Genomic DNA, 12,797 nt, shown 5'->3' with positions numbered 1-12,797 from the left:
CATCGGTATGACAATTAAATGCTAGTGCCCCTTGTATCATGCAAGGTTCAAATAATTCTGGATACAGAAGATAAAACAAGGAATTCTGCAAAAGGGGATTCATACCATCTATTTAGACACCTAAATAGGTGATTCATAAATTCCCTGTCAAGAGCAGTGGAAAAAAATGAACTTTCTCCACAGCCAATTTAGAGCACCTAAATTAAAACTCCTAAAGATAGATGGCACAAATGCTTCCCAGAAAGTCTAACAAATGGCATCTCCTTATGATGGCCAGCTCTTTCAACGTACTGGTGTCCAAAATTTGGCTGCCATAACTGTATTCATTCTCCTCCAGTCGACATTAATATGCATAGCTGGGTGTACAGATCAAAGGATCAGGCTAGTTATTCAGGCATTCAAATACAAACTCAAATCATCAATACTTAATTTGCTTGAAAGCAGATGACTTGAAATAACAGGCCATTCTCACCATGAAAGACAAACATATGCTTGTTATAAATCTTGACTAGACCCTGAGTCCTTAAAAGACAGCATCATACCACAGGCTTTAAAGGTGTGATTTAAAACATGAAACTTTAAAAAAACAAAACAAACCCACACATTATACTATACACACTATTTTTAACATAATTTGTCTAACACACTGAAAAAGCCATCAGAGATGCAATGTGGATCACTGACCTATTTGTACCCGTAGAAATAGAAGTCCTGCAACTGATTTCTGAAAACTATAAATCCATATTTTATCTAGAAAAAATTGTTTGCATTGTTTCTTAAGAAGGACCATGTTCTACAGATCTGCTGTCCTGTACAGCTATGTTACAGCAGCTGTTGATGGTTAACTATACTGTCTTCCAAAGCAATGCTAGTTAAAGATATTCTATTCCTCCTACTAAATTTGCTGACACATCATAGCAAATCATCTCCTCAGTGGTACCAGTATAAAACCGAATACAGGACTGCACTGGGGAACAAATAAAAAAATTAATGATATAAAAACCTCACAGAGTTGTTAAGACAAGGAACGTGTATGAGCCGAGTTTTGAAGTGCAATAATTTGTAATTCCATGTGGATAACACAGTGTTACAAGAACTGGGTCAGCAAATCTGAGAGGTTAGCAGAAACTCTTTACCTCACTCAGTATTACAGCTAAAGACATTATTACTATCAAACTATGACTGAAATCACAATGAGTTTCCAGGTGGATGTAAAAAATATTTTTGCCCAAGGATACTCTTGCAGGATAGGGTCTGTAATTAGGATATTGCTATGCTACAGATAAACACAACTCATGCAAATTGAAAATGTAAGTTATGTATTTAGGTCATTTGTTTATGTGTTTGACTTAAACTTATCTGTTTTCACTAAAACATCTTTTCTTAAAGGCTCATTTCAGGTAAGCAAACTTTCTAAGTCTACCTTTTTCCTTTTGAGGATCATCTGAGAAGCTTTTACAGGTGCAGTCTGGTCTTTTCAAGAACTGAGTGTTTATTCTAGACTAGGGCCTTAGAGTGCAAACCTGTCCATTCATTGCTGTTTCACGTTTTGTTAGTGGTCCTAGAAAATTTTTTGGTGATAAACTGATGTAGACTCATGTCAATATAAGTGTTTAACTATTTTTTTAGGAAGAGGTAAAATACACTTGTTTCAAGAAGTTTATGACAGCAGTTTAAAAAGAAATCATGTCTGAAATACACTAAAACAGGTAACAAAGTATAATTAATCATGCACATACACACATTTCAAAAAACGTAATCTATTTTGCTACCTTTCCAGCATATATACCATCACTGAAGTTACACAAACTACACGTGGTGAGCACGGAAGACTAAAGTAAGAGTTAAGATCTTTTTTCTAAATCATTAGTCTAAGTGGTCTTGCAGCAACATCTCGCCTACCACCTTCTCCCCCATCCCCAAGCATGACACTACTATTGTAGTTACTCCTCACTAAAAAAATAAAATAAAATAAAAATCATCTAAGATCAGCACTTCAGAAGTCAGTGAATAACTAGCAAGAATTTAAAAGTAACTACAGTAACTGGCAAGAATTTAAAAGACAGATCTGCCTGTCAGATCAAAACTGCAGATTCTTCTGACCCCCAGAGATGCAGCCACTTTAAGCAGAAGGAAGACAAGACAAATATCAAAAGGACAAATACTTCTGATAATGCAGAAACTTTGCATTGGTCTCTCTCTCTCTCTTCACCCTGCTCACTAGGGACTAAGTCCTAACCTTGCGACTAATTGTTGTGAGCTGGCCCAAGTCCATACCGTTCAGGATCAGCATCACTTGAAGCAGCCTGGCTGCATATCAGCTGGAGCAGATTCAGGCAGAAGCTGCACTGTCAGAGGAAGCTATTTCTTTTCAGATGGGAGTCTGGTCGCAAGCTAGCACACACATTGTGGGCTACTATGGAATCACGGAGCAAGCACAACTGACTGTGTAGGTGTAGTGTTTACATAGATCAAACCCAACACAGTAGTACACTGTAGGAAAAAATGAAAATAACTGAAGGCATCTATAGCCTCGGATGCAAGTGAATCTAATTTCCAGCCACGCTCATTATCTCAGCCTAGAAAAGCTGACACGCGTCCTGCCTAACAAGGACTGGAGCACAACACGAACTCCCCGCTACCAACAGCAGGAAACCACACTGCGCTGCATCTCAGGGATGTTCCCATAAACGCCGCCAAGCACAAAGCTTCACCCATGCGAAACGTCCCTGCGGTTTCCCAAACGCTTGCGAAACTGCAGAGACAACCCCATCCCGCTTAGATAAGGGGGCAGCGGCACCCGGGCGGGGACGGCCCACGGCCGCCGTAGGGGGAGCAGCGGCAAAGCGAGGACACCGGGCAAGGTGAGGGCAGGCCCCGGCCCTCCTGCCCGCCCCCCAAGCCGCGCTTGCCGGAGGCGGCGGGGCCGCCCCGGGAAGGGAAACTCGCCGTGACAGTAACCAGACACCGCGCTGGAACAAAAGCGCCCGAGTCGGCCGCCGCCACAGAAGCAGGTTACTCCCTCCCGGGGAAAGGGGCGGAAGGGGAGGGAGCGAGCCGGGAGCAGCCCGGTCCCGTGAAACACGCCCCGAGCCCCGGCGCGGGGGGAGTCCCGGCCGGTCCCGGCCGTGAGTCAGTGTCCCGGAGAGGAAGCGGCGCGCAGGGGCCGGCCGGGCGGCAGTCGCCAACGCTGCTCGCCCGCGCGGCCCGGGGGCTCGGCGCCCCGCAGCGCCCCGGCCCCCCCGCCGGGCCGCTGCCCCCCGGCCCCCGCCCGCAGTCGCGGCGCTGCCCGCCCCGAGCGCCCACGAGGGGAAACTGCCGGTCCCTTGAGCGGCGGCGGCGGCGGGAGCCCAGGTCCTGTCCCCTCCTCACAACTTTCCCCACAACACCCCCTCGCCCGCCCCGTACCTCGGTGCTGCTCTCGGCTGTGCTCTCCACAGCCATCTTCTGCCAAGGGTCCGCCAGCTGCGCCAGGGGCATCTTCCCCGCCCGGCTCCCGCAGCCTCCGCGCTCCCCTTTCCCGCACCCCGGCGGCGGCAGCGAGGCGGGGACGGCGAGGCAGGCAACGAGCCCTCCGGAGGGCGCGGGACACCCCGGCTGGCTGTAGCGGCGGCGGCTCCTGCGGCGACTGCTGCCCGCTGCCGCCGTCCGTCCCTCCCCCCGCCCCCTCCCCACTGCCAGGCGGAGCCGCGCTTCCGCCCTCCCCCCGGCCCGCCGCTCGGGCCCGGCTTCCGCTCACAACATGGCGCCCGGGCCGTACCTGGCCGGCCAACGGCGCCTGCGCGCGCTGCCGCCGGGCGGGTCTACCGCAGCCCCGGCACTGGCCGCCCGCAGGTGCCGGGCCGGGCCGCACAGCGAGGCGGGGGATGGGTTAGCGAGGTGCGCCCGGCTCAGCGGGAGGCGGCGGCCGCGCACGGCGGAGCCGAGCCGAGCCTAGCCGTGGGCGAGAGGCTGGAGCGCGGCGCTGCGGGAGGCCCCGGCAGGACGGGGTCAGTCGCGGGCGCGGCCATGCCGCCGCCCCTGGCCGGCGGACGGGGGAAGCGCTCGGTGACCGCGGGCGGCCGGGCCGGTGCGGTGCGGGGCCGGGGCTCCCGTACTTGGCCGCTATCCGGCCTCGGTCGGTTTTGTCCAGCGCTGTGCCGGGCAGCGGCGGGCATGCCCGCTGGGTTGAAGGGCGGCAGCGGGCGAGGCGCGGTTCTTTGTACGAAGCGCCCGTGTGGGGTTTGACCCTCAGCGCTGCCGCTGCCAGGTTGAGTCAGGCCAGCCCCGAGGCAAAGGGCTGTTAGAAGCGCCTTGGGAAGGCCGGCCAGAGCCCGGGGCTGCCGCTGCTCCGGCAGGTGAGCTGGGGGGAATGGGAGAGACGAAAAGTTTGTTTGCGTAAATAGAAGAGCGGATGGAGAAGTTAGGAGGCGAGTGAGGACAGGGAGGAAGACGTAGTGTTGTGCAGAATATCATTAGGCAAAGAGGGAAAGGAATTAAAATGCAGGAATTTGTTTGTATAGCAATACCATTTAAGTAGTGGTTGGACTGCATGAGTAAGAGTTGCCTCGAAGCGGGAAAGTCATTCTTCTGCAAGCCAAGAGACATGAAGATAAAGCTGTCAAAAAAACCCCACAGGTTCTGAAAACAGCCCTTATTTTACTTTTTATCCTCAGCTGTTAGCTAGTACACAAACAGCTGACTTAAACATATACTGAGATCCACGAATGTATGTGGTCTTACATGGTTCTCTTAAAGTGTTAAGCACTGTAATAAACACCCATCCTTTTGCATCGTCACATGGCTTGGCTGATGCAGAAGAATCCTTGAAACATTAGACCAGCAACTGAAGATGGGTACTGGTGTCAGACATCTTGCTGTCGAAGACAAATTTTTCAGAACTGTGTTTGAGAAGGCCACTTTGTTTTCAACAGCTCCCACTGTCCCAAAGCAGTTCTATATACTGACAGGTCACGTGCTTTGTTCCATCCTTGATAAAAGTTAACATTCTTTAAATATGTGGAGATTTTTTTCGGGGTGGGAGGAATGGCAAGAGTAATTAAAAATATCTGTGTGTGTGTGTGCATGCACACGCTACTGCAATGAACACAGGCTACTTCTGTTTCTGCTCGGTAGCATTTTTGATCCCACTTTATATTCATGTAAGCATAAATACCTATATACAAAGAGGTACGAAGGAGTGGATGGGCAGTTGCTCATAACGAATCAGACTTTAGCTGGTGCTACAGACACTTCCATATCTGGAGTGAAAGGTCATAGTTGAATGATCACTTGAAGCCATCACCACTGCCAGGAGAAGCAGCTGTGCCCTCCCCTTGCTCGGTGCTGTTCGGTCTGGCCTTTGCATCAGCCTCTTTTGAAGTGGTGCAATTGCTTGTGCTGCCACGTGGTGAGTTAGACTGGGGAATAGATCTACGTCAAAACTAACCCTACCCTTTTTACCTTCTGTTGTCCTCAAAAAAACACCCACCAGCAGTCCTATCAAAGTTTGAGTTAAAGGTTGAACAGAGGTCGGGACTGCTTCCTTCAAAAATGGGCAATTTGCAAAACTCTGGCCAGTTATTGGTATGAAATTTAGAACAAGGTAGTAGAAAACAGATAATTCAGTAGTGCTTGGCAGCCTTTATGCCTAATAGCAAGGAATAATGTTTTTGTAGTCTGATCAGCACCAGGTCACTTCAGTCTCAAATTGGCTGCTGGAATGTTGAATAGAAAACTCATATTCACAGCAGTTGTACGTTATGTGTTTGACACACAAATCAGGTCTTTTTAAAAAATCGTTGAGTTCATGTAAAAATCCACGATGAAAAAAATGTTCCTTCCATCTCTCTGGAAACATCCATTTCTATTCCCTCACAGGGATAATTTGCTTTACGTTATCAAAGCTCATGCGTTTGTACCTGCATCAACTACACAGTCGGGTACATACATCTGAGACGTGCCATTAGGGAGAAGAACCTGAGCAGCTGAAAGGTGGCAACACAACAGGAAAAAAACCCTAAACCTGAGCTTGCATTTAACATAGTTCAGGCAATCAGTCTTTATATAAGACTTCCTTCCTCTAAATAAAAAATTCCATGATCTCCTCTTTTCCTTTCATAGTTGTCTAGTCCTTTCCTGCCATAGGTACCTATTCCAAATTACTTGTTTGAATTAAAAACTTTTTAGAAGGAGAGTGGGTGTCACATTTCAGTTAGCATCTTTACATTTGTTATGTTGGCTGTCTTCTGTCCTTCCCTGTGTGTGTCCTAGGAATCCAGAGAAAAACAAGGGCAAAGATCTTGCATGTTAGTGTATAAGAGGGCTGCAAACAAAAGAAATCTGACCTTTTCTCAGGCACGGAAGTACGGAGGATAGGTAGAAGTATGCCATTTCATTGTTCAGGGGTTTGAGTATTATCACACTACACATTTAAATTTTATAAAGGAGAAAGCTGCATCAGGATTTTAATAGGAGCTACTATGCAAGAACAGACTTCAGGGCAAGAAAATCATCTGGAAATTGTCTCCATGGGGAAGAGAAACATATCAGTTAATCTCTGGGAGATGAGGGGGATTCTGACTTTCGGATCCTGCTAAGCTCAGGGTTGGATCGTCCTCTCAGTGAGAGGTAAGACACTGAAGATATTTTGCCTCAAGACAGCAGCTCCTATTTCTCATTCCTTTTGTCTCAGGCCAGAGCAAGATCATGCTTTCACCTGTGGCAGCCGACCTTTCCTTTTACCCTCTTTCCCTCTAGGCACAGCCATCACTACTTGACTGTAGTCACCACTAATAACTGTCTGTCACCAGACTCGGTTGTGGGGGTTGATTTCACCTTTGCATAAGTGGTTGCAATTGTATTGCATCCACACAGATGTTTTACATGCATTTGACTGGAAAATTTGATCACGTTCGTTAGGAAAAGGGTAGCATATGGCACTGAAATGACAGTGCTGTATAAAATCCTGTTAACCTGTCATCATGTGAATTAGGTGGGCTTCACAAGCTGCACCATTTTTTGATCTCACTTCTAACAAATCTCACTAAAATGTCACCCTGTTGAAAGGGAGACATCAGCTTAATAGGACTTACCTGTCTTTCCCCACAGAAGGTGTCTTGATGTGTGAGTAGCAGAAATTGGGGAAACTTGCTTATGGTCGGTGGTATCTAACGCTTTGCTTACCTTTGAAGTAGTACCTACTTACTCTTTGCAATTAAGGCAGAATTAAGACAGAGTTAATAAATCACCATAGTCATACCCCCAAAATAATAAGTATAAAACAGGATTAGTTTGCTAATATTACTATCGGAATAATTTTTGGGACCCTGAACTTGCATTTTTAAAATACAAATAAAAGGGGGGGGGGGGGGGGAACCAAAGCAAACTATGGCAACAAAAACCACAATCTGACACTCATCTAGAAGGTGTAGTAGTGTATTAGGTGTGAATTATAATGCAGTATCTTCTGGATTAAAATGAATAGAATATGAAAAAGTAAATGCATTCCAAATGTGTCAAATTCAGTTTCAAGTATTACAACCATAGTACTGAGGTGTATAATTTCAATTTAATGCACAAGAAAATATACAGAAGTTACTGTCTAAATTTACATGCGAAAAACTGCCAAGGAGTTAAAAAAAATCAATACGAATTATTTGTATAGCTAGTAGATGCAGAGAGTCTCTTACTGTCAAGGCACCTGGATTCAATTCCTAGCAGATCACAAAGGATAATTTAGTAAGTCACTTAATATAGATGAGATTCAACTAAGGAGAGTTAGTCTTTCTTAATGATGTTTTCAAAAGTGTGAAGGGGCCTTGATTGGAGAAGTGTAGATACATCCTGCCAAAATAGACTAAGGAAGCCTTAGTGCTAATTAGCACTGGTTGCTCTGTGCTTTAGTTGCAAATATAAAGAGCATCTCCTTAACCTGATTGGGATATTGAAAGGATGGTTTCATTGGTGTTTGGAAAGCTGACAAAGACCAGGGGGAGAGAGACAAGGTGCTGCAAGAAGTTTCCAGCTGGTGTGAGTTGTCATAGCAGAGACACCAGAAGGATTGGCTATGCGAACCAGGGTTAAAGAGAGTTATAATCAATAATTAAAAAGGGAAGAACTGAAATGAATGTCTATCGTGTATTAAGACTTAACCTGACCTTTCAAACAACATCTGCTGAAGGGTGCTTTCACCATTACAGGCCCCTGGATGATGGAATCGTACAGGAATGCGAACATTTCCTACAATTTCCTCTGTCAGGCTCTTCTTTGAAGTTCTGATCCTACAAGTGTAGTAGAAGATGCGATAATGACAATAAGAATACTTCTAAATCCTATGTATATTAGAGATATGGTGTCTGACTCACTGCTTAAAACTCTAGCTTTTCTGGATGTATATATGTTTACATAAAATTGCACTGAGAGTAAAGCATAATGGATCAGGCTCGATGGTATTATGCTCTGAGTTTTATCTGTGGTCACTATACTAGCAGGAAATACTGTGCCTGTGGTTTCTACATCCTGAGTGGAAATCTGGAATTCAATAAAATATGGTCTCATTACAGCATACCTGTCTCCAACATATGTTCTCATTTTAGTGTTTCTGTACATATAGATAGCTCAGATTTATCTGCTGAATGACAAAGCTTATCCTGTTCACTGCAGAGTATGAGAAACCTTTTGCTGAGCTTTGAAATCTTACATGGAAACCTGCTGTCAAATACTGAATACAAGTTGTCACCTTGTTACGGTGGAACATTGAGAAGCAGATCAGAATTTCAGATTGTGGTATTGTGAGACAAAAAGGAAATGGTAGAGTATGAACAAGGATCAGTCTCTGAGGGTTGGTGTTCTCCTGAGTTAAATATGACACAAGCTAGCTATTCACAAAACAAGAAAAACATACAAAGGTGATAGAGGCAGAATATGATATTATATTATACAAGATAGTATAGAAATAACAAACTTGTCAGCTTCACAAGTCACTGCTATAAAACACAGCTGGCCTAGAGGAGGCCATAGCATTGTATGTACCTTACCTGTCTCCTCCCCCAGACCTAGGAGTTTAAGGGCCACATACCTGTCTATTATTGTTATCAAATTAGGTCTGATTTAAAGAGTCTACTGACAAACAAAGCCCAGTTTACCTAGCTTTTTTTTTGGATCTAACCTTACTACCTCAATTTCCTCATTTTGTGCTCTCCCACCTAAATAGTTTTAGTGTCCTCTCCCATCCCTTAGTCTCTTCAAAAGCTACCCACCAAATAATCTACTCTAATAATCTTACTCTTCACTTCCTTTTATAGATTATCCAGTGTCTCTTAGCCAAGAATCCCTTTTAAATCTAGAAAGCTTTACTTTCTCTTTCCTGACCCTTAATTACACTCAACAGGATTCTCCTGACTGAGCTAACAGCTGTCCTTTATCCTGCTTGACAACACCTGATCCTCATTCCCAGCAGTCTGCTGATCTTTTCTGAAATACCTGCTGTTGAAGTGATCAGTCCTAATAATATAGTTTCCTACCTCTACTGGTTTGAAAGATCCATGTGTTCTCTCAAGACAGTTCACTTGCTCTTCCACCAGCATCTCACATTTGTGCCTTACCCCTTCCCCTGTAGAGAACCAAGCAGTGCCATTCAGAGGGGGGCCCAGGTTTGTGACCATGCCCATAAATGTTTTCCAGTGATCAATAAAACTTGTTGCATCTTCAAATGTAAATCACAAGGGATTGTAACTGTGCATGTTGTACAACAGGCTGTATGTATGTAGTATTCTCCTCATCTCCCTGTATGATGTCTGCTGTTCCAGTGCAGCTGGGGAATTCCTGCTGTGAGCCCTGGCCCTCTCATAATTCAGGTATGTGACGGATTCACGCTCCCATGTATTGTTGATACATGACTTCTGTGAAAAAGGAACTTTTGCTGATGGTTGACTTACCCTGAAGTGTTTCTTCACCACTCAGTATGAGCTGGGGGTTGGCAAACTCCAAAGCATACTGGCACCGTTTCTTGTGTCCCATGGGTGATTTACTGGTGAAAAGGTGCCAACTCTGAATACAGATATTTTAGATCCCCAGCAATCATTCCAGGACCATGTGATGACAGAGTTCCACAGTGAGTGCTCATTTCCATCACCCAAAGTCAGTGCTTACTGAAGGGAGGCATGAATGTGGTGGAAGCCAGCTCATTATCTGGAAGGAGTGAAGAGAAACATGTTAGCTGAAACAACCCTGTCCCCCTCATGGGTACCGCTCTCTGTCCCCGCTGTGTTGACCCACTTTGTCCTATTTGATGGAGCAAAGACATTCTCAAGGCCTTACTTCAGAGTCACAACCTCGCCAAAAGGAGTAGCAAGATGAGGAGGCAGCAACATTTATCCAGTATTGCAGAGCAGCTGAAGTCTGTATTAAGACATAGTCCCTTATTTGGAGCTTTGGTGTTGCAAAAAGGCAGGTATGCGACAGGTGAGTCAGAAACTGTAAAGCCTGTGCTGTCTGAGCTGTCAAAGGTTCTGGGCTGTGGCGTGCTTAAGCTAAGAAGTGGTACGGACTTGACCTACTGCTAGATCGGGCAAGATACTGTAGGTGGAGGAGGGGAGGTTGTGGAAGGTTTTTGGCCTGTTGGTCATTCTCCAGTAAGTGAAAAGGAAGGTAACGTAAGATGTAGGAGGAAACGGAAAGGGGAGGCTGAGAATAGGAGATGGCTCTTTAAACAGGGAAGAGGAAAAAGAGCAAAACATTTCTAAAGAGCGTATAAGGAGCAGTTGTGTCTTGGAAATGAATAGCCAGTTAATCCTATAAAAGAATTTTTGTGTCAATATTTAGTGAATCACAGGAAATCGGAAAGGCTGTTGTGTTAACAGTGATAAGCCATAGAGATGCTCTAAGCAATTGTAGAAATCTGCCAATATTTTCTTTTTTAGAGTCACTTGATACAAGATTAATGAAACGAACAACCATTCAGTGTCTCATTAAATCCATTACAACCAGATAAAATTTCCAATGGCTTCAGCTGAATGTTTGCAGTAAGAAGCAAATTTTCAGCTCATGAGTGGACCTACAAGTCAATAGAGTCTTTGGTATTACATCACCGCAGACAGTAGAAAGGATTAAACGAGTTGTCAGGATTATATTCCTCCTCTACTGATTCACTTTCAGCAAAACTGAAACTTTGTCTGACTTCAAAGAAGCTATTTTCAAAATCACAGTTTTCAGGAAGGAGTGACGTTATTTTGCCTGCTTCACCAGAATGAATGCTCCTCTGCTGTGCACAAATGAGCTGCTTGCCCTAGTTGAACAAAAGCTACGATGAGGGCTTTGATCAGTGTTGACAGTGTTCCTGCAGTATTTCAGTGTCTCATTCCTTTGTGCTTTCTAGAACCACTACTAATGACGTTGGTTAAGAGAGAGTGTAAATTGCAGTAAGATGGCCATCTCCAGAGAGTGCTGAATTGGTCTGTTGCAAGGATTCTTTAATTATTAATTTCATTGCTACAGATTTTTTTTGGTTTAATAGTTTCTCAGGACAAAGAGATCCTTTATGAGCTCCTTAAAGCACCACTCATCCATATGGCAAAATTTGTCCACTTTAGTCCACAGAAACCCCTTTTATATTAGTGACACATCAATGCTCTTGTTTAAAGGGTTACATTCCACACTGGGTTTATTTTTCCTTGGAGACAAGCAGGAAATCTGTCACTAATTTCCTTCCAGCGAGCTCTGACTGCCTTTTCTCAGTCCTCTTAATCCTCTGTACATTTCTTCTCCATTTTATCTTCTGAAGACAGACCTGGTTCTCTTAACTTCGTTCTTGTGTTTCTTTCAAGGTATTCTTCATCCTTCTCACGCAGCTCCAAGGTGGCACTTGGCAGAAGCAGCAGGTCACCTGCTCTCCCTGCAATACATCGAGTGGATCTGAGGTGCTCACCCACCTCGTGTACATCTATTTCCTCACTCACCACATCTCCTTTTTCCTGCCCAGTCATCCTTATTTTTACCTATCTCCGCATTGCATGCGGTGCGTCCAAAACTTTGCTTCCCCTTTTCACGCCTAAACCCTTTCTCCTAATAACTTCCCACTTGCCATAGAAGAAACCTTTCTAATCCTCCTTGTCAAGTCATCAGCTTCTCATTAAACTGTGTACCTTCAGGAGCTGCGTATTTGCAATTCAGCATTTCCTGTCTGTTGCCACTGCCAGGAGTTGCAGTCCCGTTGCTGCAACCTTCTCATCACCTCGCGTCTCATCACTCATCGACAAAGCCAGACTCCTCCCATCTCTCTTGACATTTCTGCACCTTCACTCTTTCTGCTTCTTACTCAGGTTCAGCTTCATGGCTCAGCAGAACTCTGTCCTGGCTTATTTCACTTTTCTCATTTTATCCTTTACCTTGTTCATGGTTCCGTATCCTTCTGCATCTTCTTTCCTACTGGTTCTCAGCCTCATGCATTTTTTATGTCACTTTGTGCTTCAGGCTTCTCACATAGAAAGCCTTGCTCTTCCCCAAATGCCCTCAAATCTTCTTGTATCCACCTTAATAGTGTCTCTCAGCTGCTGTCCCAGAAAGTGTGTTTTTTCCAAGTTAGAAAACTCTTCAAAGTGCAGCTTTTGTACTGTCAAAAAGCAGAAGCTTTTCCACCTCCACTTTAAAAGTAAGGAGTGCACTTGAGAGAGAGATATTTTTGCAGATGTAGAGCCACATTCTATGCTGTCCTCTGGGGCTCACAGGCTGGGCATCTGAAGACTGACAGACTCCATATAAGGTCACTTTTGAACATTTTGGCAAATCGTTTAAACTCTTCCCTGTTTTATTTAGGTGCA

General features: G+C 45.0%; 1 protein-coding gene and 1 long non-coding RNA gene across 4 annotated transcripts in view; one reads left to right on the top strand and one right to left on the bottom strand.

Annotated features, from left to right (window-relative positions):
- The window catches only part of RPS6KA3 (ribosomal protein S6 kinase A3), an 81,490-nt gene extending 77,845 nt beyond the window's left edge, over positions 1 to 3,645 (bottom strand). For 2 of the 3 annotated variants that reach the window (XM_072849000.1, XM_072848990.1), the window contains exon 1: positions 3,409 to 3,645. In XM_072849000.1, coding sequence (XP_072705101.1) covers positions 3,409 to 3,480 — 72 coding nt within the window. In that variant the 5' untranslated portion in view covers positions 3,481 to 3,645. The remainder of the gene's footprint in view (positions 1 to 3,408) is intronic. The other variant, XM_072848981.1, reaches the window with a different exon arrangement.
- Positions 2,815 to 12,797, top strand: part of LOC140645549 (uncharacterized) — a 60,684-nt gene continuing 50,701 nt past the window's right edge. The window contains exon 1 of the long non-coding RNA XR_012040022.1: positions 2,815 to 3,014. This is a non-coding gene — a long non-coding RNA (uncharacterized lncRNA). The remainder of the gene's footprint in view (positions 3,015 to 12,797) is intronic.

Source organism: Ciconia boyciana, chromosome 1 (assembly GCF_034638445.1).
Source record: "Ciconia boyciana chromosome 1, ASM3463844v1, whole genome shotgun sequence".
NCBI classification, from domain to species: Eukaryota; Metazoa; Chordata; class Aves; order Ciconiiformes; family Ciconiidae; genus Ciconia; species Ciconia boyciana.
This window is presented reverse-complemented; position numbering and strand designations above follow the sequence as displayed.